This window comes from Gnatocerus cornutus, chromosome 9 (genome assembly GCF_029298725.1).
Source record: "Gnatocerus cornutus isolate USDA-ARS CGAHR chromosome 9, icGnaCorn1.1, whole genome shotgun sequence".
Lineage (NCBI taxonomy): Eukaryota > Metazoa > Arthropoda > Insecta > Coleoptera > Tenebrionidae > Gnatocerus > Gnatocerus cornutus.
The window spans coordinates 7462548-7488444 of record NC_142241.1 but is presented as its reverse complement, the minus strand read 5'-3'; the positions used below and the strand labels follow the sequence as shown (position 1 = coordinate 7488444).

The 25897-nt window shown below is 41.4% G+C and overlaps 5 protein-coding genes and 1 long non-coding RNA gene across 7 annotated transcripts; 1 reads left to right on the top strand and 5 right to left on the bottom strand.

Annotated features, from left to right (window-relative positions):
• Positions 1-251: 251 nt before the first annotated feature.
• Positions 252-917, bottom strand: LOC148168428 (uncharacterized). Its single transcript, XR_015770777.1, has 3 exons — positions 906-917; positions 643-819; positions 252-532 (listed from the first exon to the last, which is right to left on the bottom strand). It is a non-coding gene; the product is annotated as an uncharacterized LOC148168428 (long non-coding RNA).
• Positions 816-9116, top strand: mthl1 (adhesion G-protein coupled receptor methuselah-like 1). Its single transcript, XM_088044788.1, has 7 exons — positions 816-1588; positions 2822-3112; positions 4709-4787; positions 6691-6869; positions 7901-8039; positions 8440-8611; positions 8664-9116. Exons 1-7 carry the CDS (start codon positions 916-918, stop codon positions 8841-8843), a joined length of 1713 nt encoding a protein of 570 aa, XP_087900914.1. The 5' UTR covers positions 816-915; the 3' UTR covers positions 8844-9116.
• Positions 9117-9456: 340 nt separating this feature from the next.
• Positions 9457-19117, bottom strand: Meltrin (disintegrin and metalloproteinase domain-containing protein meltrin). Of its 2 annotated transcripts, none has more exons than XM_088044783.1 (11): positions 18918-19117; positions 14827-14927; positions 14327-14725; positions 14099-14272; positions 13871-14040; positions 13346-13820; positions 12985-13298; positions 12700-12901; positions 12459-12654; positions 12278-12413; positions 9457-11496 (listed from the first exon to the last, which is right to left on the bottom strand). In XM_088044783.1, the coding sequence occupies exons 1-11, from the start codon at positions 19003-19005 to the stop codon at positions 9690-9692; spliced, it is 4062 nt and encodes a 1353-aa protein (XP_087900909.1). In that variant the 5' UTR covers positions 19006-19117; the 3' UTR covers positions 9457-9689. The 2 variants fall into 2 exon arrangements, with proteins under 2 accessions (XP_087900909.1, XP_087900908.1); XM_088044782.1 differs by having other exon boundaries at positions 9552-11496; positions 12125-12413.
• Positions 19009-21175, bottom strand: LOC148168425 (sodium channel protein Nach-like). The gene is made up of 12 exons (XM_088046205.1): positions 21026-21175; positions 20777-20983; positions 20569-20731; positions 20373-20518; positions 20204-20327; positions 20001-20150; positions 19767-19956; positions 19573-19723; positions 19420-19523; positions 19278-19373; positions 19090-19207; positions 19009-19030 (listed from the first exon to the last, which is right to left on the bottom strand). The coding sequence occupies exons 1-12, from the start codon at positions 21079-21081 to the stop codon at positions 19009-19011; spliced, it is 1527 nt and encodes a 508-aa protein (XP_087902331.1). The 5' UTR covers positions 21082-21175.
• Positions 21140-22730, bottom strand: LOC148168424 (ionotropic receptor 75a-like). The gene is made up of 4 exons (XM_088045372.1): positions 22477-22730; positions 22251-22429; positions 21673-22199; positions 21140-21628 (listed from the first exon to the last, which is right to left on the bottom strand). Exons 1-4 carry the CDS (start codon positions 22545-22547, stop codon positions 21140-21142), a joined length of 1266 nt encoding a protein of 421 aa, XP_087901498.1. The 5' UTR covers positions 22548-22730.
• A 910-nt stretch (positions 22731-23640) lies between these two features.
• Positions 23641-25868, bottom strand: LOC148168423 (ionotropic receptor 75a-like). Its single transcript, XM_088046204.1, has 6 exons — positions 25835-25868; positions 25633-25791; positions 25149-25584; positions 24926-25104; positions 24351-24877; positions 23641-24306 (listed from the first exon to the last, which is right to left on the bottom strand). Exons 1-6 carry the CDS (start codon positions 25866-25868, stop codon positions 23818-23820), a joined length of 1824 nt encoding a protein of 607 aa, XP_087902330.1. The 3' UTR covers positions 23641-23817.
• Between the last annotated feature and the right edge of the window lie 29 nt (positions 25869-25897).

The window sequence follows — 25897 nt, the reverse complement described above, 5'->3', positions numbered from 1 at the left end:
ACAAATATATCGTTTTCTCTATAATTGTTACTACATCATGGTTAGCTATGATGAGAGCTGCGGGTGGTTGCGCGTGACTCACTCTGTATATTAGAAAAAATTCGCTGCCTTCGGCGGTTCTTGTTATCACGTTATTGAACTTTGCCTCATAATTTATTCGTTATTGTTGTCATATTTAGCGCGGAAAACGATGTGGATCTGTTTTCTTGTCAGGAAAGTGGTCAATGACAAATTCCTGTCGTGTTTTAACGTTGCGAATTTTCATACTTGTCTCCAGAGCTTTGGGTTGTTTTGACAATAATCGCATTTGTCACGGAGAAATGTTTTTAAGAAAGATATGTATAGGTGGTCAACAATAGAGTGGACAAAGTCGCTGCCAAGAACGTTGCTATTATGTGAAAGTATTCTTTAGGTATGCTAGTCCTATGGCATCGATAAAGGAGATCCTTCGATTTATGGTGCCTTCAAACAAGTTGGCAGAGAATTTTAAATTGTCATTGTCACGTGTCACTTAAGTTACCAATGAAAAAAACTGAAACAAATGAAAAAAAATGCAACACAACAATAAAATAAAAAATAAAATTTCTAGCATATCACTTCTAAATATAGAGCTGAATTGATAACACTTCTGTAATAGCTAACCTTGAAAGTTATTAATATCAAATGCTGATAGGCAAAATAGAGTGTCCCCATAATTTTCTTTCGTCCCATTTGAACAGCATAATCCCTCAGGCCCTCCCCATCCTCCGCCAGCGCTTTTGTCGTATTGGTCGGAATACAAAGGTAAGACAGTGGCTCGAGTGGGGAGAGACCGGTCCACTGCAACTGTTAACTACTTGAAATCGGAAGGAAAACAAAATCAGTCGACGATAGCGCGTCTTCGTGATTGTGTCTAGTAATTTTACCCTAAATGACATGCTGCTTCTCACCCTTATTCTCCTCTTCGCCGCCTCCGACGCCGCCAGGAACGTGACCATCTCCAAGTGTTGTCCTCTGACTCACGTCCTCACCAACGAAAACAAGTGCGAACTTGCAGCGACCCCACCGCAATGGAACCTCCACGTCTTCAGAGTCGGTCGTGGTGATTATCTTCCTCCAAGCATGGTTCCTCCGAACTGGCGTCTACGTGAAGGGGTAAAACCCCCTTGTGCGCTTCCGGCATTGTTGACTTCCTTCATGGGGAATTATGTGCCTTTTCAAAACGGATCTCTTTACGTCGTCGCCTACGACGAGTTGGTGCACCCTGACAACTTCTGCATTGACTACACCGCTGCGCTAGTGTGCCTCAAGAAGCATCAAACCGAATCCATGACTTCCGTCCACGTGAAGAAGTGTTGCGGAGAAAACGCCATTTTTTCGGATACGAACAAGACCTGCATTCATTTTAAGAATTCCGGGTACAAGATCAATCTCGGGGATGATAAAAGACTCGTTGCGGGCTTCCCCACGTGTCACGATCAGGAGGTGGTGTTCGCAGGAAAGTTACGCGACGCCGAAATGCTGAAGAATGGAACTTTAGTGATGAACGAATCCAAACTGGTGGTGCCGGTTGGGAATTACTGCCTGGAGTACGTCTTGGAAGACGCTGGTAAGCACTGTTAGTGCCCGGAGGTTATTTCACGTTTTCGGGCTCATTTTATGCAAATTTAAGCGGTGTTCCGTTGTTAAATGGCATTTTAATGCGTGCAACGTGTTCAGGGTCTACATTTTAGGGTTTAGGCGAGAATTTTAAATTGCCACCAAACGTATGGCGGTGATTACCCGAAAGCTTTAATGAGCCGAGCCGAGATCATGATAATTAACGATTAATTGATAGGAAATAGCAGAATCGGACTTAATGATGATTTTCTTTGGGCTTGTAAAAAGCGCGTGATGTATACCAGAGAAATGTTGATTTCTTGGAGAATTATTCCGGGTTATTAGTGTCATGCGTAACGGTAGCTTTATTGAATATTTAGTGTGTAAGAGCATGTTTGCAGACGTATTAGTTAGCAAACCCACATTCTGGCTTCTTTAGATTATTACTTTATAAGAGATAAATGATTCAATATTGTTTCTAAATTGGCTTGAAGGAGCTAGAAAATCTTCTAGAGAACATTCCTTTGAACCGTTAGTTTTCCGTGTTCTTGCAGCAAAATTACCTTCGTTTGTTCATTCAAACTTCGCGCTTTATTTTCATCAAATTATCACTAAACTGATTAGTGAGCAAAAAAATTGTCATCAGCAAGCCATGACTTAACAGCACCGAATCTGACCAATAAGAAAAGCTTATTTAAATGAAAATACTTCAACTTTTTTTACAGTTCGTTACGTGTACGTTGTTATCTTAACCCAACTTTGTGGCGAGTTTGACGTAAAATCTTAGGCAAACTGTCGTGTCGGCGATCAATTTAGTTATTTCAGTTAGGATTTTTCATTAGCCTGAATATTTTCATTGACGCCGCAAAATTAAACGCATATTTTGGCGACTTGCATAAATTAGTAGCTGTTGACAATTCATAAATAAACCCGAACAAGGTAACTGCGACCTTAAATCACATTCTCTTCGACATTGGTGCTCATGGTTGCGTTGACATTTTCTTCGACTTCACCAAAATTCTCCGTTCTCCGCTATGCTTCCTTTGCACCTGCCGACAAAGAAGTTTGACCCAAATTTCGTCGCTTCATTGTCTTGAGAGATCTACCGTTACACTAATTACGGTCACTTCATTAACAAAAGTGATATCACGCCTCAATGACCATCTGTCGTGCTCTGATGGACGTGAAAATGTCGCGAAAATCAAGGTCTTACGCTTGGTTGCATTGTAATTTTTTGTTTTAGGTGGTTCCCCAAAGATCATGGTCTGTCAAGAGCATGTGACTGTGACAGTTGAGAAGGCAAAAAGCGAGAGCACTCATGATCTCCGATTTACTATTTATCCCATCGGGTTGGCTCTGAGCGCGGTTTTTTTGGCCGCGACTTTAGCCGCTGGGGCTATTCTGCCCGCCAGTCATCATGTTCTTCACTGGCAATGTCAGACAAACCACGTTGCATGTCTTCTTGGAGGAGACGTCCTTCTGTGTATCACGCACCTGTCGGGACGAATGGATCACACAGTCTGTGTCTTCATTGGTAAGTTTAAAAGACCCAAGCATTAAAACTGCGAAATCGGCGCCTTCAAGCGATAATAATGTTAAGTATCTACTGAGGAATAAACATGCAAAAGTGCCGTTATGAAACTAAACAGTACATCGTGAATCATAAAGTGACGCTGGGGAAAAAACAAACTTTCAGTTTTTCGACGTGACCCAGAAGAGATCTTTGTTCGATATTGGGCCATCTGGCACTGAATCATTCATTCAAGACGATCTTTTTTCTTTATGATCGTCGCCATCGTGACTACGAAAAATGATCGAGTTGGCGTGGTCAGCTTGTGGAGCCACCAGACTGTGAAGCGCGTAATTAAATAAACCTAGAGATGCAGGAACGTTCACATTTAAATGCGCAAAAAACCAGTGACAATCTGTCAATTTGTCGCGCTCTCATTAGTCAAATTACCTGCCACTTTGACGGATAAGCCTTGTCTCACAGTCATCTGTAATCCAGATTACTCTAATGAGTCCCATTAAATTGACTATCGCTGTCGATAAGTCAGTCTAATTAACGCAAATCCTGGAACACCCGCCTTTCAGGGCCGTTAACCTTCCAGGGACGCCCTTACTTATTTGTCCGATCTTTGGAACCATTATCAACGGTCGTATTTACATATTTATGATAAAGGAATTCGAGTGGTTCCATAGATATTTGGCGCCCCTGCCATAAAAATGTCCCATCGTAAAAGCCGACAAAACTGTTGTTCCGTTTTAGGGTCTTATTTATGGTAATTTCCGACTAGTTTTAATGTTGGGTAAAAGGGACAAAGATAATAATTGACCGGCGGCGGTTGTAAGGTGTTGTTTTACTGCCTCTGACCTTCAGATATAATTTTTTTTCAAAAAATCAATTTGGTTGCTTCAAATCACAAAGTTATTTTCACAACAGTTGCGTCAAGTTATAGGAAATGCAGACCTCAACACAAACATGAATATCATTTTCTCAACACAACTACAGCAAGTAATAAAAGTGAACTACTTAACCGGCGACCTGCACCTACTTGAAGACTTGCAATTAAGTTTCAAGGAAAGTCTACAAATGAGTTCAGAGAAATCGCCCAGGACAATGGCTACCAATTTTGGTCACAAATCATTTTTCTCATTTCATAACATGATTCTAATGCCGGTTCCCCAGTGAATTTGTTAGATAACGCAATCGATGTGAGAATATCGATCAAGAGCTTCCAAAATAAACCGTGTAATTGTCTCAGACACAAAACAAAAGTCCCAGCTATAAAAAACTTGTGGAGTAAATATTTAGATTCAAGTTATTCGTGTTATTTTTTCAAATGGACTGGAAAAATCCCCTGTCGTCCCTAGACCAGGATGTTTAGATTTCAAACACCTCAAAAACGGCTTAAACTATTGCGCTTCGATTTCGAATATGACATGTAATCACACTCGAATTGTCATCCCAAATCGCGAAATTTGAATATAATATTCCCGACCTGGTATCAATTAAAGTAACGAAGACATCCTGCGCTGAATTAAGTGAGGAGGCGTTGATAAAACCTTATTTGAATTAATCCAGTTGGTGCATTAATTTTTTAATTCGTTCTTTGACCTTTTTTTTCAGCCGTATCCATGCACTTCCTCTTTTTAGCGGCTTTCTTCTGGCTCAACACCATGTGCTTCAACATCTGGTGGACCTTTCGGTAAGTGTTGCGACATTTTTATTTTATTTTCGCAACAAATTAAATTTAGTGACCCGGAACGCGTGTACACACAGATGTGTGTAGAGAAATTAATTTTCTTAGGTTGTAAAACCTTGGGAGTTTATTTATACGCTAATCGTTGCCAAAGTTCATCGTGATAATGTTGCAATGACTGATGTGAGGACGTGAAATTTGCGTTGGTACGACTGGAAATGGAATGATTTATTAAAACGGAGATCGTAAATGTGCCGATTCTGTAATTTACACGCAGTGGCGCCAACTTGTAGATCGTTTTTCATTGTTTTAAATTAGAGACGATCGTCAAGCGGCAGATGGTTGTTTTGTGAGGATTTTTCTCGACGTCGCGACTGAGCGATGTCTTTTTTATCTTCTCCCTTTTTGGTGGTTGAAATGCACATTCCTGATAACGAAAATGGATGTCTGGATGAAAATAGAGGGGTCAAGTGTCTGCAGTTCTTCGCCGGGTAAAATTAGCCAGACGACAAACTTTCGCGTTCGAATTCGTATTAATAGACCAATGGTAATAATTCTAGACGAAACTTATATTAATGGATAAACACTAAGGCGCCAGTTTATCGGGACATGGATTTATTAAAATTATATTTATAGAGACTGGAATATTTTTACGGATGGGAATGTGACGCAACAACCCGACCTTTCATATCCGATTTCTAGATATTTCCTGTTTTCTTCCAATGCAACCAACCTGTAGTGTCCCCCAAGTCAATTGATCAGCGAAAAAATATACTAATTTTGCCTCGCGTTGACAGCTGCTTCTATCTAAATACCGAGAACGAAAGACAACGGCAAAGTTCCTAGAATGCCTGCAGTTCATCTTTGTGAAAAAATGCATGAATTAATCCGCGCGGCAGGTAATCATTACGTGCCCACAGTCTCTAATTATGCCTATTAATAAGTGTCCAATGCCCCCGGCATTTCCCTTTCTTGAAGCGGTGCCAATAAGCGACCGAGCGCATCAGAAAAAATCCGAATCGGAGCCATGCAATCAATTCGACTAATTGAAACCATTAAAACATTAACCTTTTAATTGCGAACGACAACGAATTCTTAAGAATTTCAAGTCTAGACGTTTTGCATACACCATTTGGAAACTGATCTGGGTCATGGGTACACCATCTGTTTTAATTGGGAAAGATAAGCTGCGAATAAAGATAACTTGAAAATCTCTCCAAAGCTCGAAAAAGCACGACTTCCGTTTAGAAAACTCCAAACACGTGTCCGGACAAAAGTTGCATCTCTGGAGAAAGTTTGACGTCGCAGGAATCCCAAGGTTGCAACAGCATCCGGATCTTATTTTAAAGCCGTCAGAAAAAATGACGAAACGTTTGTAATAATACGCTTTCTATTTGTTTGATTTAACCGAGAAAAACACGGATATAAAAAGGTAGTTTATGGATTTAATAAACATGAGGGATTAGGCGCGAGTCTCGCACATGGGTCGTTTCCGGATTATGAACGAGACGTTAAGTAGCTTCAAAAGAAAAGATCCATTTGTTGGACCATCTGTTCCCGGGCGCGAAAATTTCCAAAAGTGCAATTTCCGCGTCTCTTTACGGTCCCATCTTCGCTCCAAGCAACACCTAAACGGTATCTCCGGCAATTTGGCGACACTTACAGTTACTATCATTATCCATCATTACAGAAATCATGTCGGAAACTCTTTCAACAATCCTTTTAAAACGGTCTTAAGTCTCTGAAACGCACTGCTGCCCTCGCTAATACCAACACAACGGCGGAATCAAGGTTAATCGTTGTAATCCATCCGAGCAAGATTTGTTTACGCCGTCACTATTATTATTGTGGCATTTCCTCGTTTTCTAATAACACACATAATTACGCTCTTATTTCTTTTTTATTACAGAGACCTGAGGCCACAAAGCGTCGAAAAGAGTCAGGAACGATGCCGCCTGCGATTGTACATGTTGTACGCCTGGGGGGTTCCCTTGATCATTGCTAGCACGGCGGCCATCTTGGACACTGTGCCCAGTGGATCGGATTTTCTTAGGCCAAAGTTTGGAGTGAAAACTTGCTGGTTTTATGGTAAGGGCGTGGGTTATAGGTCAATACACGCGTTTGGAGGCGGTCAAGGTTACTCTTTGATGAGCCGAACCAAATTTTCCTAAAATAAAGCGTAATCGTGTGATAAGAAGTTGCCATGCCGTCTGCCACTGGACATTGCAAAACATATTTTGATGGGTTTATCAAAGTACGTCACGGGACGATAAAGAGTAAAAATAAATAAATTTTAGACCAAATCGGACGCGATTAAGAAATCAAAACATTCTTTTGCATCTGGAAGATTTTATTAAAAAAATATGTGCAAGGAACAACATTTTGAGTCGTAAACTTGGATTTTGTAAACACAACCATCGTTCAAATTTTACGACGTACTCTATCAAACTTATGAAGCCTAAATAGTTTTGCTTGAAATCTTTGATTCCGTTGACGCACTTAGCGCGAATAACTCAAAGAAATTCGAGCAAGTCACGAAAAATAACTGAATTGTTGGATAGGAAATCATAAATTCTCCAAGTGGCAAAGTTTAATTAAGTATTTAATCGCAGTTATTGATAACCGGTCTTTGTGAGTGTTTTCTAGCAATTTCTGATACGAAGTCATCACGTCGTGTGTTGAATAATTTAAATGACTCGTGCAATTATGCGATAAAAACTATAAACTGTGCTAGTTTCTGTCTTATGTCATCAAAATCAGTGGAATCATTAGAATGACGGTGAAGGGAGCGACCTTCCAACATAAACTCGAGTTCAATCAGTGGGCTTTGGAATTTGTCGGTTGGTAGCTCTGTATCAACGAAAAAATGCAAATTCCGTTTTTATCGCCTCTTGCATAGAACTCCCCTAAATTCCTTCACGTCTTGTCCTCGTCTAAACAAGGCCACCACGCGGAACCTCTTCGCATTCTTTCCCTCGCATCAAATTGAATAACTCGTGGGTTTACGATGATTCACACGCTTTATTAAACCCAACAAAGCGGAGGCGGCACCAAAACAATACCGCTCTTTGTCCATCAATTGAAAGTTGTTTTGAGGTCGTTCAAGGCTGTTTTTTTAGGGAGGATGGAAATTTTGACTTTCTTCTATGGTCCCGTTGGAATCCTTCTCGTCGTCAATTTGGCCCTTTTCGCCCTCACAGCGAGGGAACTCACTTGCGGCTTGTGGAAAAGAGAATTGGTCAAGTCTACTTCGGAACGGTAAGAATGCGAGTTTTTGCACTCGCGTGGAAATTGTCCTAGTTGAGAGACCGGTCGGAGGCGGCATTCTTGGAGTGCATTCAAGGACGGCTGTTGACCGGCGTGATGGATAGCTACTTTTAGTGGTTAGCCATAAATCACGCGTTTTAGAACCGAGCTATAAAATCGCGAATATTAAATTTGGTACATTGTTTCAAAAACCCCATGAACTTCAAAGTGTTAAGATTTAAAATCTATTATTAGCCGCGATAATTATATCAATGCGCTTCAAACAACTTCAGGTCAAATATTATTCCAATTCCTGACATGATTCTCATGGGAATTGTGGTGTTTCGCGACCTGACACTAATTTTACTCATACGTGGCCACGTTATGCAACCAATTTTACATAACTTTCCAGAGCCGCGTTGGGTCGCGTTTGCATGAAACTTGTGGTGGTCATGGGAGTCACTTGGATCGCCGATGTCCTTTCGTGGATCGTAGGTGGTCCCCACGCTCTCTGGTACTTAACCGATCTCATCAACTGCTGCCAGGGCGTCTTTATTTTTATAGTCGTAGGTTGCCAACCTCAGGTACTTTACTCTCTTTCTCTGTGTGGTTGGCGTGTTAACCGTTTGATTTTAGGTACTCTCTGCAGCGAAGCGCCTCTGGTGCTTCCGTAAGCATCGGGCAAACGGTACCGCGGGTACCACCAATCATCATTCTTCAAGCTCGCAAGGTTTGCCGTCCATGGGTGATACGGTCACCAATCATAGCGTTACCAACAACACGACCAAATCGGTACCTTTGGAGACGAGTTGTTGATGGGTGATAAGACGAAACGTGACAATAAATGAAATTTTATTTTTATACGTGGATTAGACTAGTCAGTTTTTAATTGGACGTAGGTAGAAGCATTCCGTTGTGTTCTTTTTATTTATGACTGATTTTTGTGTATTTAACTTAGACTTAGTTCCTTATTTATGTTGTTTGTAAATATGTCTCGTAAGCTAGGAAATAAATGTTGTTGTAGTAGCGCCCAGTATTAGTAGTTTGTTTTGTGTACAAGTTTTGTATAAACTTAACGAAATACTTTGATTTTTTTTTATTATTACAAACCAATAAATAATGCTTCAAGTTTACTTACTGCGGAAATATTTGGATGTTTATATTACAAGATTTAATACAATAGTAATCTTTGGTATTATGTACAAAAAACTACCCAACTAACAGGTGTATAATAAAATAAGAATGTGAAAGAAATCACATTATCGCAGTAGGAATACTTAATATTAACAAAAGTTGGTATCCACCGCTCGTCGGAAAAACTGTCTCTGTTTTAAGCAAGGAATTGAGCTGCCATTGAATAAATATGGCGTCAGTTCTGAATATATTGAAGCCAAGAAGTCTTGATACGAGAACGAGCTGCTTTCTGTTTCTAGACTTCTTGATTAAAGCTATGAACGTGGTGCGGTGTAAACGACTAGGACTTGTAAGCAAAGTTTCAACCCTCGACCGCCCGTTTTTCCCACAAGCGATGCATTACAATAATTTACCCTCGAAATACTTATGGATCTCTGTTTCTTTTGGAAAACTGATTGTCCTTTAAGGCCTTTTTTGACACAAATTAATAAATTTATCACAATATCTCCGAGATCCCTCAAACTAAATTCAACATGCTTTACCACTCTTCACTGTCTTGTTTTCGAACTTCTTTTGTAACGACGCCACGTTTGATGACGACCTCGCTGCGTTTCTCACCCCCGAAGGCACACTCTTCGTCTCGCCTCCAGGTTTACTGACATCTGAGTTACTTTTATTTACAGTACTTTTGCGTTCGTTTGGTTTATTTACCGATTTTGCTCGCCCTTTGGGCAAACCGCTCACGTTCGGTTTCACTGTAGCTATGGCCGGCTTCTTTGTCGTGCCGCCGTTCACCAAATCGGGTCCTTTCCCGGGTTTCGAGTTACAGCTAGTTACCAAATCGGGGCTGTTGGAAACGGGACGGGGTTTGGCGGGGGCGGTTCGAGAAGGAGAAGGTGAGGGTTTACGAGTTCGGAGGTTGGGAGGGGTGATCTGACGAGGGACTGTTTTTATCTTCGGGGGTGTGGGGCTGCGGGATTTCGCAAAAGTGGTTAGTTTAGACGGTTCGGGAGGTTTTACAGGGACGTTGACAGAGGATGGATGGATGTACCCGCTGGACGTGGAGCTGGCACTCGATTTTACATTGTTCATGTTACTGTAAACGCTCTCGGGGCTTTTATAAATGGACGAAGTATTGACGTAGGTTTCAGAAGAGGGGCTCTTGAGTTTCGCTTCTTCTTCTTCTTTCTTCTTCCGTGCCAACGTGGAGGTGGAGTAGATAGAATCAAAGTTTCGGTTCTGAATCTCTGAGACGATTTCACCTAAGAGACCCATGCTCTCGCTGGAACTAGAAGTTTTAGCTTTGTCGGAAGTGACACTCTCGGGGGGTGATAGAGGGGACTCCTCAATGACGGCGTAGATGTTATCACTGCTCAACTCTTCACTGAGCTTCGCGAGAGGTGCCGTCTTATTCAAACAATCATCGTATTGGTTCTGGGTGGTTTTCGCAATCGGTTTTTGGTACCCGGGCAAACTGGGAATCTGCAGTTTCTTATCTTCTAAACTGGGCGGTGCTGGAGGTGGCGGACTTTTGGGGCGACTTCCTGAAGGAATGCTCAACGGTCGTTTCACTCCTGGCTGTCTCATCGAGCCGAAAGTCTGAATATTTGGTCTCGGAGTGACACTCGTTCCTCTCATGCTCTGTGCCCTCATGACCACCGGTCTGTTGTCGTCATGTTCAATTTTCACCGTAGTACCATCGGTCTGTAGCACCGGATTTGAGATCTCTATACTCCTCAACGCGTTTTTATCCATAATTTTATTTGCTTTCCGCGGTAAAGTCGCATGGGTACTCGAAGGAGGTTTCTTCAAAAACGACGTAATTCGATTCAAAGTCGTACCGATTTTCTTCTCCTCCACGATCGCGTCTGTGGTCGACAACGGTCTTGGAGTTTCCGGCGCCGCCCTCGTCGGCATCTTCGGCGCATGTCGGAGAGGAGAAATCAACTCTTTCGCCGTACACGTCGAATTCTCCAGAATCGGGGACGAAATTATAGGCTTGGCAGTACTCCCAGGATTCGGAGGAGGCAAAGCTGGTCCTTTCTCACCGCCTCCAGTTAGGACCTGCTTGAACGACTGCGCCCTGGAAACGGACCTGTTCAAGAAACTCTCCGACCTCTTCGGAACGACAATAGGAGGAGGTGGTGCGCTCCGCGTCGGCTCCTTTTCCAGTTTCTTCGCCGGAGTTAGTGAGAACCCCTTGAAGTGACCGAAGAACTCGTTCTGCAGAGGAGAGTTGGGAGGGTCGTTTTGGAGAAGAGAGTGGTTATCTTCGGTGCGTTTCGTCGCGTCAGGGACGAACGGAGCTGTGCGAGATTTCGACGGAGACTTGATCCTACACGGGAAAGATCACGTTTGTAATTGAACGTGACGAGAGGAAGGGAAGCGGCGGTTATTGTGTAAGCCAGAAGCGAGGAAAGTAAAAAAATTAGAAACAAAAAGATTAATATTATATTTAGTTACGTGAAAAGTTACTACAAAAAGAAAGCATGCAAACAAAAACGGACACATAATCTACGCAGTTTCCGGCCGATTTCGAGTTGAAATCGACCCCTTTGATTCGGTACACACAAAAGCACAACTACTATGAATCTGGCGAAATAAATAAATGCAGAAATGACAGGAACTCTTGGAAGACTATAATTAGATACGACGGAAGTCGCAATGCCACATGATTCACTTCCTGCATCAATCACAATTACTTTTTTTCAGTAGTGTTGAATCTTTTCGCCAGATCCTTAACACTGACCACCAACGTGGGACTTTTGTCGGAACAAACAGTCTCCGTGGTTGCCGGAGTTTCAATGTCAGTCTCTTTGTTCCTCGTCCTCAAACTCGTGTTAAGTTTGAGTCCTTTGATGTTTTTCAAAGATAACCGTCTGATACCACCACTTTCCCTATTAGTACTTTTGGTTATTGTGTTACTTCTAACGATAACGTCATGATTCGTTGTAGAAACTAACCCGGTTTGTGTGATTTCTAAATTTCGAACGTTGCCTCTGTTACTAACACTTTCCGACACTGTACGAACAGAAGAACGCTTGGACAGTAAACTACCACCACGACATGCAGACAGAACATGCTGGAAACTGGAAAGAATACAGTCTTTTACGTACGTAGGTGTCGTCGACTTCTTCGAACGGAAATGCAGAACGTTGTGTTTAATGTAGTACATGAAGAACGCGAAGAGGACAAGTGCAGGGATGATACCCAAGAAAATGACGAACAGCGCCGTCACAAACTCTTTGCGAGCTAAAATGAGAGATTAGAGCGTGATTTTATTACAGGGATTTTTACCATCGGGATCAGACGCTGGTCCACTGTCCTCTGACCCTCCAGGACCTGGGTCTTCACAGAACGGGGGGGCATAGCCGTCTTCACAATGACAGTGCCCTAGATTGTTGCACCAACCGTGATTGTTACAGTTGTGGGGACAAGTGTGCCCTTCTAATTGTAAACTAGCCACGGACATGCATTTTTGGTTGACACACATCTGAAATGGGGGCTGTATAAACGAGAAAAAAAAATCAGGTTTTACTTTGCCGTCGCCACATTTAGCTCCGTCTGGTGCCAGGCCTGGATCCACTTGGTTGATTCCCAAGTCAACGATAGCAGTCCTGCACGCTACGATGGAACCTTTGAGGTTCAGGAAACTGTGGGAGAGAATAGAAACGGACTCCATGCCGAATTCCAGACGCTCGTTGAGATGCTTGCAATGGAGCATTCCGCAGAGAACGTTCCTAAAATAATAAATTAAGTTTTCTAGAAATTTGTTAACGAGTTGACTCATTCAATTCTTAAAGTCAATTAACAAATCGCTTACTCATCGTTGCACTTGAAGAACGATTGATTGAATTTATTGTAACCGCAGTTGCCATGGCGGTTTCCTTTCACATTCATCTTGTAGCACTGCTCGTCGCTAGATTTCCCCGTTTCACCCCATAAAAGTTTACATTGGTCAGTTCTAGTCCGACAGAAACCATGATAACAGAAAGCTTTCCCATTATCGCAAACTTCCGTGTCCATTTTGTAGATATCGGCAGGACAGTATTCGCTCTGTCCCGTGCAATATTCAGGAAGATCGCATTCGTAGTCTGCGGAGCGACACAAGGTCCCTGCGGTCTTCGGCATGCACGTCTAAAATCACAATTTTAACGACTCCAAAAAACTTAAGGTAGTCTTACAGTCAAGTCGCAACACTCCCCCGTTGCGCAACTGGCATTAGGATGTAACATACAAGTCGTGGCGTTACAACACGTATTATCACAACGTTCAGCTAAACCACAATCGCACTGTTCGCCTGGTTCCACGAAACCGTTGCCACAAACGGGACTGTCGAACAACGCAGCCGGTTTGTTCTTCAGACAGTAATCCATCCCGTGCGTGAACGCCAGGAGGAGATAGTTCAAACTACACGACGACCAATGCGTAGGGGCCACCGTCGAACTACTCGGTGCCATGATACATCTTTCGTCCGGACAAGTACACTCGTTGGTGTCGTGTTCCATTCCGAAGTTGTGCCCCATTTCGTGGGCTACCGTCGTGGCCACCAAACTCACAACAGGAGAATGATCGGTGTTGACTCCACCAGAGTACTCGTAGGTGCAGATGGGGCCTTTGAGCGCTTTGCCGACGACGCCGTTCTCGAATGTAAATTTGCTGCAGAAAACGAGTCAAAGACAGTGTGAAGATGGAAACGAAGGACTCACGTCAAAAGTTGAGCGTTGTCGTTAGGATGGTCTTTGACGAGCTTCTCGCGGCGGTAATGGAGGAAAGTGGTGAGGGTGGTGTCGCCGTTGGCGGAGAAGATAATTTCGTCGTGTTCAGTCCAGATTACGACCCCCACAAGAGCAATGAAGATGTTGAGCGGTGCGTAGAGCTTCAAAAGAGCGATTTGAACGTGAGGAAGGAAATCTTCCGTTTGATTGATTTCTTACCCCGTTGATAATATTCGCGATGCTTTTGCAGTGGTTCTCCACTCTGGTGGTACTCTCACCTAATTCTTTATATTCCCGATTATCGACAACTAAAACTAATTCTACGTATTTCGATTCTTTATTGGCGTTGTAAGGTCCTCGAACCAGCTCGTTTTGCTCCGCGGCTCTCTTATACTAAAATAAATTAATTAATTAATATCTCCCTTGTGATTTCACTTTAATTTCTACCCTAAGTATCCTATTAGGACTATGGCCTTTACTATGATGAGCATCGGGGAATCCACAAGTCTTGTTATTTTCCACCAAGTCCGCATGTCTGTACCAAAAATGTTTATCCCCCGTATTTTCAATGTAGTGCATTTCCTCCCCATCAAAAATCGCCCCAGATAATCCATCACAGGTTGATAGCGCCACCCACGACCCCGGTTTGCCCTTAACTGTCCCTCCATAATGGCACAAATTGACTTCTTCACGCGTAGGTTTGACGATTTTGTGAGTGCCTTTTTCTTGCGTCTTCAGGAAGAATCCTTTTGGAATGAGTTGTTTGTTGAGGGTGAGGTCTAGGGTTAGTTCTTCGCCGTCTACAGGGATGGTTACTGTTATATGATCGTGGTGATAGGGACTCCCCTGAACAGAACGGAAGAGATAAATTATTGTCGTTGAACTGGAAGTTATCGCGAAAAAGTGGGCGCGAAGATTGGCGTAAAGTGGAAAATTAGTTGTTTTACCTCGTCTTTGCTCGATGATATTTGTCGCTTCTCGCGGCCATGGTAGATTCTGGGTTTAACAAGCGTGTGACGGCTGAAGTCTCTGGCAGGATGTTGTTCAGCTGGAACAGTTTTACGATAAGAAATTGGAGATGTGCTAAGTTTTTTATCGTGACAAATTTATCGTGACGTTGACTGAGACATTCTCACATTTCACTCTTTCTAATTCCACCAATCACTAATTTCGATTTTGCTCCATTTACCAGTATTTCACAATTAAACTTTCGCTTCTATCACAAATCGCAAGAAATAATTACTTATATTGGTTTCAATCGCAACGCTGCATCTGAAATTTGCTCTATTTTTGGCCTCAGGTCACAGACTTCTAATGGAACACGTCGCGTGGGCAGCTGATTTGTCACAGCTCTTGAGAAAAGCGTGACCATTACAAGAAAAACCGAAAAAAGGGAGAAAGCGATTGAATTTACAAGTCGGAAATAAATCGGTGCATTTGGACGTCGGCCAAAACATGAAAAGAAATGCAGACAGGGACGAAATTAGCATCTTCGCAGGGGAGATGAGTGTTGGAATTTCTGCACGGTTGGTAACAGCGGACGTTGCGCATGGGGGACAAAAGACAATCGGAAGACCAAAGACCGTGACCCATCGTTCAAAAAGTATTAGACTATGACACAACTGCATGATAAACGAAATGCATTAGCCACAGGAAAACAAACTGTCTAAAAATAAATTTTATGAACTACGAATTAATACGGTTATCGTTCTCTTTTATCGCTGGATATAATAGAGGAAAATTGTGTTTTGTCCCGTTGTTTGATTGAACTTCCAAGGGCGAGTTCAATTTCTATCAAACTTTGAATTGAAAACAAAATACAATCGTTCGACTGAAACTGCGGAGCTGCCAACATAACTGAATTTTCAGAGCCCATCCTAGTCCAATCAGAAAGAGCAAAATTCGAGTGCAATTTAAAATCGACCAATTGCACGAACTGGGTTATCGTCCAAGTGTTTCCGGTGTGTTAAGATTCTTCTGGTACTTTACGACCTCGATGAACATATCGGTCGTTGACAAATGTAAATTTAACAATCAAACAGTATTTCTCAACAAAACCGTAACAATGCACCTAGTTTATTGACCTTGCCTGTGAAATGTAGACACAAGCCAAAAGCAAATATTTGTTTAAAAATGCAATTTCGTACCAAGGTCGAGAATAATTTAATAAAACTCAAGGTCATTGCATAAGATCCCCTAAAAGCATTAGAAAGTAAAACGAAATTACATCATCGCGGTTATTGTTTCAAGATTAATTAAATTCATTAATGCGTGCGTGCTCTGGCCTCGTTTTTTTCGCACTCCATTTATTTAAATTAAAATGTTAATTTGCGAATATGAGGAAGTGGCTGTTCGTGTTTTTCTGGAAATTGTCCAACGAAATTTGTTTCAATTTTAACGATCCTGTAGTAATAAAAATTACACTGCAATTGGCAACGTTATTTCCAGCCAATTTAACGTTAAATTCAGGACGTGTTGTTAAGACGTTGGCAAATTATGATAGGCTCAGTATACTGTTTGTTTAGTTTTCACGTTAGGAAATAATAAGATACAGACTTCATACAGGGACTATTTTAATCTCTCTTAAAATAGAATGTTGTAAACTTTAATATTAGAGTGCAGGTGAAGCCGGGAAAGGCTCGGATGTTTGTTTGTTACTTAATATTCAACGAAACCTACTTTCTATAACCGAAAAGATGTAAATTGTGTAAGATTTTGAGTTTGGATTTTGGTATAGTCCTTCGTCAATTCTAGGCCTCGCTCATTCTGCACTGTAAACATCGATAATATCAATCAGCACACATTAATATTTACAGACTTGATAGTGTTTATCGTACCAATGTTTTGTTTATTACAATAACTCTTAAACTGTAAACAATTTATTCGCGAGAGAATAGAAAAAACGTTTTCTGGCTTTTCTTAACGGAACTTGGTCAATTAAATCTAACCTTCTGTCTTAAGATAATACCAGTGGCGCTACTTTCATGACATTTAATTAACCGTAAGTGGAATTAATTAGTCATCGACCCTTGACATGAAGTGCAGCGTTACCTAAGTGCATTCACTTCACTGAAGAACTAAACAGAAATGTAGTGGGCGGAGTGAGTTTTTTAACTGCATATGGAAAATGTTAAAGTTGCGGTTATCAGCGACCGCAAGATTGCAATAACAAAACCGAATTAATTAATAACTACTTATCGCTTCTTGGAAAAAATATAACTGGCGGGCACTTATTTTTTTCCACTGTCATGGCTACCAATAAATTTCAAAACAGTAAAACCCACTTGACATTGCAAAAAAAAACGTCTTGTCCATCGCGACTTTCACTTATTACATGCACAGATGACACATTTCAGGATATGTCACCGTTTATTACGATGACCATCCGCTCGTGACGACAATTTCTCCTGCGGTTGCAACTAAAGAAAATTTTCTGATTTATTGAGTTTCAAAATTTGGCGGGTCACTGACCCTCCTTTTGAGCCGACAATGGAAGTTCTGGGAGCTTCATTTCCAACGCGACGACAAAACATGTTGAAATCGACCACTTATGTAAGTCTGGAAAGACGGCGAAAATAGTTTTCAGGTTTATTTACAGTTATGCCGTCTTTCACCTGAAAGACGAATTTTAGCATTCCATTGACATTCAACCTTCTGGATGCGTCCGCAATGTTAATTTTCAGTTGGCACCGATTTCATTGAGCTTCGGCCAAGCAAGACCCGAGTGGAGTCCTCCTGGCGTCTGAGAAAATCGATTTCCTTTGTAAACAATTAAGAAAAACCGCAAGTTGGAAGGTCACTGTTATCGGATCAACGCAGTGAAAACCACTTCCTTGTTTATTCTTTGGCAATAAAAAACAGAGGTGCATCATTGTTGCCCTTTCACATGATTCACGTGCAATTTTTCACCATTAACGAGACATTTCCCGGTAAAATTATACTAATGCGTTGAAGGTATAATTAAAAAAGCTTGACCTTCGCTTTATTTTCATTGTTTCGTAAACTACTTCGGGGTCTACACCACGTCGTCTACAGTTGAATCCAGAGCCGGAAATGCCGCCGTGAATATAAATCGCCACTTTAAACTAGTCCTCTGATTCAGTTGGCGCTGCACCAATTGAAAATGACAACTCGATGAATCATTAAAAATCTTGTTAAAAATCGATTTCCGAATGACCAGTCGCGTGTTGAGGTAGTTGGTTTCCATGGCTACATATGACCTGAGATGACTCACGAAGGTGTTGCATCGAGCAGACTAAGGTGGTTTTGTTTCGAAAAAAGACCGACCAAAGGAAACGTATCCGGTTCTGAACTGCGTCAGACAATACATCTGTTCTCATGACTGTCTTTATTCTTTTCAAGCACATGTTGATACTGGGACAAAAACAAATGCCCAAAAAGCTACCATAATAAATACAAGGCGCTCCCTCCGTTTTCTACGGTAATTTTCGCTTTATTACCAAGGGGGCAGCTGAATGTACCATCAGACACGTGCTGCTGTAATAAACAATGGAGGGGGCGGACGGGGGACCCTTAAAATGATGCAGATGTGTGTTTATTTGGGTTTCTTCACACATGGCTTGGCCGATTTTTTGCGGATATTTTGGGACGAGTGCTCTGGGGGAGGAGGAAAACGAGTTAATTTTCGCAAAACCAGTTCAGTTTCCAAAGGTTATCGAAAGAATTTGTCATCTATTTCATGTTAATCCAAGGCTGCGTTTTCAATTCTCACGATTTTATCAAGAAACGTGCCTAAGATGTTCCGTTATCTTCTTAGTACCCCGGCCATGGTACTTAACACCATTAGCGCGCCCATCAACCCCTCAAGGTCACTAGTTGACTGGATTTTTGGTTCCGCGAGGCCAAACATTAAATGTGTCAGTGTTTACACAAAGAGTCATTATTTGAGTCGCGGACTGTACTATCCAACTGATTTATTCCTAAAATCAATTAGAGTTGTAATTAACCCCACGTTTTTAATATAATTTGATTCAATTGAGAAAAGGGGCCGCAGACTGCAACGTACGATTGCACCTACTTCTTTCAGATGGGGTTATATCCTCGCTCAGGATCTGCTGGAAGGATAATAACAACACGAAACAAACAGAATACACTAAATCCGCCATTTTTCACTGAACAACTGGACACATACTGCACAAAAGACCGAGTTCTTTTAAGTTTTACACATCACAACAACACCTCCGACGCACTACGTCCACCGAGGCCGAATGACTGTTGAAGAACGGAACGGGACGGCAACGACATAGGTTCGAGAGATAGAACGAGCGGTGTCCTCTCTGAGACGGTAGCGGTAGCACAAGAAGTTAACTTAGATCCAAAATTATTTCCCGGGAAAAAAACAACTTTTTCTTTGATATTTTCTATTGAGAATTGCAACACTTATTTCCAAAGAACTGGAGCCAAAACACACCACATTCTATCAATGAAATTATACTCATCCCTATGATCAAGCCGAAAGTTCCCCCAAAGTTGCCTGAAAGCAAAAAGTGAAGTTTCAATCACTTTTTACAACTTCATACTTAATATTTCAAACCAGTAATAAACGACATCATGTTTATACAAATTTGAGAATTCCTGGTCATAATAAACGTGTACGATAATTTCGTCATGATCCGCTTCAGACCTGAAAAATTAGTTGGGTCTTTTTTTTTTAAACTACCCTGTTGGGTTACCCGTTATGAAACTGCACACTGTCTGTAAAAACCTGATAAGAAGTTCCCTCACACGAAGGATAACACCTTTCACTGCAACGTAACGAATCGTGTTTTTCCCTCTCTAAAAACTCGGTCGTGTCTTCTTCAGGATAAACAGAGTCCCATTTATCTAAAACGCGCTTTAAACACCGTCAAGCTAGCAAAAGACTTACTTTTGTGTCTATTAAGACACTCCAAATCCGCTAAAGTGCACACATTGTCTTTGGTACTCATAGGTGTCAAAAAAGGAACACAATTGCATAGTGCCATGGTACTCTTAACTCTGCACTCCACGTGACAATCACTTTGTGAGTAGACAGTACCCAATTTCGTGCTTCTTTCTGTGTCGAAGAGACATTGTCGCTACAAACAATTGTTGATAAATGTTAAAACAGAAAAAGCGCTACTTTTGAGGGTGGGTAGTCAAGGACTTCTTTAACGGCAACAACAGTGGTCGGGACAAGTGTTATAAATGTTTCCGAGTTAGGTTTGGCGATGAACTGCGACAAACCGCCGCTAGTTTGATCCGGATAATCCCCTGCGGAGAAAATTAAGACCTATAATGAAAAAAAAAGACGATAGGATTGTGTTGGTTCCTTTGTTACCGTACTGTGAATCCCACAGAATTTAAAGATGTGTACAAATAGTCGTCTATGTTGTTGGCTACAGACACTGTTAGTCCTCCATGGATACCCTCACTTCCTCTAAGAGGTTCTTTTAGAGTAATGTTGGTCCTATAATCGCAAGTCATTATTTGGATCAGGATAATTCAATCTTACTTGTAGTAATGCATCGGTTTTCTGAGATAATTGAAAATACAACAAAATCCGGTGAAGCTTATCCTTAACTGGAACATTTCAGAACAGCTCGCTTCTTGTCCTTTCCACGTGCAAACTTTCAAGAAGTCGTCACATTGTATTGATAGCTGAAATAAATTTTCAATTTAATTATTTACGCTTCGCTAAGTATCCAAACCCGTCTGAAGACTTCAAACAAGTTGATCTTCTTCTCGTCGAGAACTTTCTGTATCTTTGAAGCAATAGGATCATCCACAATATCATATTCAAAGTCGTACAACTTTCCAAAAATGGGCATTGCGTCCATGATCTCGCTTTCGGTCAGATTTGAGCGTGCGGCTCTACAAAAAAAAAGTTACGCTTTGTAAAAACAGTCGTTTTCTCACAGAAATTGGGCAAATTTCGCGGCCCTTCTTCGGCTAAATTTATTCATTTCGCACAAGGCTACCCCTGGAAAGGGGACGTCGGTCACGGGAAAAAATGCAGATTCCAGAGTGGTAATAGTGGGGTTAGTCATAAATTCACGCCATAGAGTCAGTATTAGGATTATAGAGGCAGAAGTGAAGAGTACATACACGAAGAACCAAAGCAATCTGAAAAGGAATTTTACTTTTAGTCTAACCACACGTTTATACCTTATGTAAGCGTGGTTTTTGTCGTCCATGAAGCGATAATCCGATAAATTTGCCATGTCTACTCGTTGTGAAACTATTTGTTGTCTAGAGTGCAAAATGCGTGACCGGAACTGACTATATACGTGTCACAAACTTCTTCATTATTATTTCAAAAACGAATAAAAGTAGAGCTATAGCAATACCAGTGGCAAAAATCAAAAACGCCAAGTAGCAATCAATCAGACCGACACTGCCGAAGTTGCTGCCACCGGTATGACATTGCGGTTTTCTCGAGACGATTTTGCGAATTTCCCTGTCTTTGATGCCGTACTCGTGAATTTTCTTCATCCCTATTTTTATTATTTCTTTGTACGTTGAGTTTTTCTGCATGATCAACCATGGCTCAATTAAATTCTCGTAAGCTATTTCTTTGAGGCCGCATTTTTCACTTTCTTGGAACGTGTCGCTGATGATTTTGTACGCCGAAGGGAGCTCTGTGTGAAAAGCGAAGAATTCTTCTCGCACGCGGCGTATTCCTTCGTTTGCTTTCATGAAATTTGGTTTCTGGCCTTTGGGGGCTACTTTCTGTTGATAAATAGCTTTGCGAACGGGTTCTTTGGCGTTCTACAACAAAGAAGGTAATTTTACGATGGTCACACTTCACTTACTTCAAAGTAGTAATGAGCGTAAATGATATCTTCGACTCCTAGTTGTATCCTGGAATTCAAGAGATCCTCCAAAGTGCGGATACTGTTAGCAGTCGACTGTAAAAGCGCCACAATATTGGCGGAGTAAGCAGTGTAAAGAAACATAAAAGCTAGAAACATGAAGATTGTGATGATTCTTCCGGCGGTACTTTTGGGTTCAACATCACTGCCTTGTTGCGTGATGGCTCCGATTTCCATCATAATAGCATCAAAGAAGTTTGGACGAAGGCTATCAGGATATTTCTGGACCTTCTTTCGAAATGTTTCACTTCTCCACTCCCAAAGAACGATGAGATAGACGCAAACCACAACGATGCCGACCAGCACGAAGGAGTAATGCCAAACTGAAGAATCGAAAGGCAGAGTGAAGACATTTGTCACGTACGACAAAGGAGGAGCTCTGAAAACAAACATGAGGTATGTTTTGGTTGACGCAGCGTAGTACTCGATGACCGGAATGCGATCCACTGTAAAGAATAAGGTACTCCCTGGAAAATAAACTCAACGTTTTCACAATGCGGGTTTTGCAAGTGTGTCACCTCCAAGTTGCGCTACTCCTTGTTGTAAATCTCCCACCATTCCCGAGTATAGTCCGGTAGTGGCGTTTTTATAGCCCCAGTTATATCTAAAGACGAAAGTTCGGCTCGCGTTCAGGTAGTCCAAGAGGTGGTTGGTTACCAAGAAGAAGACTTTGCTGAGAGCGTCAATGTGCGTATCTCTACGAGATTAGTTATTCACAAAAGCTGTTCGAAAGTTGCGCCTTACCTGTAGTCTTCCAAATGGTTCAGTGAGTCTGGGTTCGCAAAAGCGCACGAAACTCTGATTGTCTCCCCCATCAGATCTGTTCTATCCAAAACTGAGAAATCGTCGTGTTTCACAACAGGCTTTTCAAAGAAGTCCCTCTCTTCCGACAACTTGTAAAGACTCACAATTTCGCTCGTTTCGGGATTGAGCACAAAAACTTGAGAATCAATACCGAAAGAAAAATTCGAGACTTGAGAAGGTTTTCCGTACAGCAACCATTTCACTGGAGGTTTGAACAGTTTCGCAGCCTCCGCTTCTTTGAGAACTGATAACGAACTTAGACAAGCCATGTCGACAATAAACAAGTGATTTATGTAAAGCCGCTGATTTGTAAGGTCTGAAACCACATTTATTTGGTATTTTTGAGACAGCTCCTTCCGGAACAAAATTTGAGTATCTGGAAAAATTGCCATAAAATTTTGTTGGCCTTCGCAAAAACTCGCCTCTGTTTCCACAGATATAAGCCGTGATTTTAGCAGACATTGCAATGGTGTCAATAAAAGCCAAAGATCTTGATATGACATTTTTGTCTGCTGAAACCAAGAAGAGGAACGGCAGAAGTCTGTGACACATTTCGAATAAGAAAAATTCGTAGAGTCTCGGTTTTATATGGATAATTAATTGCAGTTCGGGTATAATCACAGGTTTTGTAATTGAAGGTTTAGCCACGGACGTGGTTATTACTCCATAAATTCCCAGATACCAGATACGCATAATTTGGAATTCACTGGGACGCTAAAAATTTCATAAGATTTGGAGAAGACTGATAATTTTTCAGAAGACAATTATATTCAGGGTTGTTATTAGTATAATTTTTTTATTATACTTGGAATCAAAACAAGTGCTAGGTTTTGCTGCACATGGACACTCCCATAGATTGTTTTTATTTTTTCTTATTACGTCTCATTTTTTTTCCTAAAAATTCGCTTGACATCTAAAGTAGCATTTTTTTTTATTTTGCAACTGCAACTGAAAGGCCCTTTTGAAGATTTCAAACAAGTTGATCTTCAAGTCGTCGAAAACTTTGTATTTTTAAAACACTGAGGCCACTTCGGTCTTTCCAGAAAAGTGTTAAACTGTTAACAAAAACTCGTTAACAGATGTGACGTAAATTTGGCGGCCGCCCTCCGCTGAGTTAATTCATTTCTTACAAGGTTACCGGTGGAAAAACGTCGCTCAAGCTTAAAATAAAAACAGATTACGATGTCCTAACAGCTTGGAATAAAACTCCTTATCTAAAAACCCGATAAAGTACTGTGAAACTATCTATTCTCTAGTGCAGAAATGCGTGACCGGAACTGTCTACTCACGTGTCACGCACTTCTTCATTATTATCTCAAAAACGAATAAAAATAATGCCATGGCAATCCCACTGGCAAAAATCAAAAACGCCGAGTAGCAGTCAATGAGGCCAACACTGCCGAAATTGCTGCCACCAGCGTGACATTGTGGTTTTCTCGAGTAGATATTGCGAACTTCCCGGTCTTTGACGCCGTATTCGTGCATTTTCCGCATCCCAATCTTCATTATCTCTTTGTACGTCGAATTTTTCTCCATGGATAACCACGGCACAATAAAATTTTCGTAAGATATGTCTCTCAGAGTGCATTTTTCGGACTCATGGAACGTATCGCTGATGATTTTGTACGCCGTGTGGAGTTCGGTGTGAAAAGCGAAGAATTCTCCTCGCATGCGGCGGATTCCTTCGTCTGCTTTCATGAAATTTGGTTTCTGGCCTTTGGGGGCTACTTTCTGTTGATAGATAGCCTTGCGGAGCGGTTCTTTGGCGTTCTGCAACAAAATGGTAACTCCACGATGATCACGCTATTACTTACTTCAAAGTAATAATGCGCGTAAACGATATCTTCAACTCCTAGTTGTATCCTGGAGTTCAAGAGATCCTCCAAAGTGCGGATACTGTTAGTGGTCGATTGTAAAAGCGCCACGATATTAGCCGAGTAAGAAGTGTAAAGAAACATAAAAGCCAGAAACGTGAAAATTGTGATGATCCTCCCCGCGTTACTTTTGGGTTCAACATCACTCCCTTGTTGCGTAATAGCCCCGATTTCCATCATAATCACATCGAAGAAGTTTGGACGAAGACTATCAGGATACTGCTCAAGCTTCTCTTGAAATCTCTCACTTTTCCACTCCCAACGAACAATAAGATAGATGCAAACGATCACGATGGCGACCATCACGAAGCAATAGTGCCAAACTGATGAATCGAAAGGAAGCGTGAAGACATTTGTTACGTACGACAGCGGCGGGGCTCTGAAAACAAACTTCAGGTATGTTTTAGTAGAGTCGGCGAAGTACTCGATGACTGGGATGCGATCCACTGTGAAGAATAATGGGGTCCCTGGAAAAAAAAATCATGAAACTGGAGGTTTTAGAAGGAACGGATCACCTCCAAGTTGGGCCACATTTTGTTGTAAATCTCCCACCATCCCCGAGTAGATTCCCGTGGTCGCGTTTTTATAGCCCCAGGTAGATCGAAAGATAAAAGTTCGACTCGCGTTCAAGTAGTCCAAAAGATGGTTTGTTAATAAATAGAAGGTTTTACTGATAGCATCAATGTGGGTATCTCTACAAGAGTCGCTACAAAAGACGTTACATAGAAGAACCCCCACCTGTAGTCCACCAAGTGATTCAGAGAGTTGGGATTCGTAAAAACGTACGACACTGTGATGGTCTCCCCCATCAGATCTCTCCTGTCCAAAATTGAAAAATCCTCGTGTTTCCCGACAGGCTTCTGTATTAACTCCCCCGCTTGAGACAACTTATAAATACTAAGAATTTCGTTTGATTCAGGATTGAGTACGAAAACTTGAGAATCAAGACCAAAAGAAAAATCTGAGACTTGAGAAATTTTTCCGTAAAGCAACCATTTCAAAGGAGGCTTGAACAGTTTCGCAGTCTCCGCTTCTTTGAGGACTGATAACGAATCATTACAAGCCATGTCGATAATAAACAAGTGATTTGTGTAAAGTCTTTGGTTTGTAACATCTGAGAGTACATTTATATGATATTTTTGAGATAGTGCCTTCCAGAACGAAGTCTGACTCTCTGTAAAGAAGTGTTATGAAAAAGTGAAAGAAATTCGCTAAAACTCGCCTCGGCTTCCACAGATATGAGCTGTGATTGTGGCAGATAACGCAATGGTGTCAATGAAAGCAACAGATCTTGATATAACATTTTTTTCTGCTGAAACTAAAAAGAGAAACGGTAGAAGTCTGAGCCACATTTCGAATAAGAAAAAGTCCGAGCGGGTCGCTTTTATATAGACAATAATTAATTACATATCAGGTGTAATCACAGGTTTTTCTAATTGTAGGTTTAAGCACGGACATGGTTATTACCGTTCCGTGATTTCCTAGTT

Bases quoted from the DNA above. Each gene is read 5' to 3' on its own strand.
- LOC148168424 (XM_088045372.1), bottom strand. From the start codon at position 22,547: ATGGGGGAGACAATCAGAGTTTCGTGCGCTTTTGCGAACCCAGACTCA. The intron at 22,200-22,250 runs GTGACACACTTG...TTTATTTTCCAG, and splicing joins AGGAGTAGCGCAACTTGGAG to GGAGTACCTTATTCTTTACA. The intron at 21,629-21,672 runs GTAAGTGAAGTG...TCTTTGTTGTAG, and splicing joins ACGCTCATTACTACTTTGAA to AACGCCAAAGAACCCGTTCG.
- LOC148168425 (XM_088046205.1), bottom strand. From the start codon at position 21,081: ATGGCAAATTTATCGGATTATCGCTTCATGGACGACAAAAACCACGCT. The intron at 19,208-19,277 runs GTTGCAATTCTC...TTTGGATCTAAG, and splicing joins CCAGTTCTTTGGAAATAAGT to TTAACTTCTTGTGCTACCGC. The intron at 19,031-19,089 runs GTGCGTCGGAGG...TCTTTTGTGCAG, and splicing joins ATTCGGCCTCGGTGGACGTA to TATGTGTCCAGTTGTTCAGT.
- mthl1 (XM_088044788.1), top strand. From the start codon at position 916: ATGCTGCTTCTCACCCTTATTCTCCTCTTCGCCGCCTCCGACGCCGCC. The intron at 4,788-6,690 runs GTAAGTGTTGCG...TTTTTATTACAG, and splicing joins AACATCTGGTGGACCTTTCG to AGACCTGAGGCCACAAAGCG. The intron at 8,040-8,439 runs GTAAGAATGCGA...ATAACTTTCCAG, and splicing joins GTCAAGTCTACTTCGGAACG to AGCCGCGTTGGGTCGCGTTT.
- LOC148168423 (XM_088046204.1), bottom strand. From the start codon at position 25,868: ATGTCCGTGCTTAAACCTACAATTAGAAAAACCT. The intron at 25,792-25,834 runs GTGATTACACCT...TCTATATAAAAG, and splicing joins ACCTACAATTAGAAAAACCT to CGACCCGCTCGGACTTTTTC. The intron at 25,105-25,148 runs GTGGGGGTTCTT...CGACTCTTGTAG, and splicing joins AATCACTTGGTGGACTACAG to AGATACCCACATTGATGCTA.
- Meltrin (XM_088044782.1), bottom strand. From the start codon at position 19,005: ATGGCGGATTTAGTGTATTCTGTTTGTTTCGTGTTGTTATTATCCTTC. The intron at 14,041-14,098 runs GTAAGAAATCAA...GCTCTTTTGAAG, and splicing joins TCGCGAATATTATCAACGGG to CTCTACGCACCGCTCAACAT. The intron at 13,821-13,870 runs GTGAGTCCTTCG...CGTTTTCTGCAG, and splicing joins GACAACGCTCAACTTTTGAC to CAAATTTACATTCGAGAACG.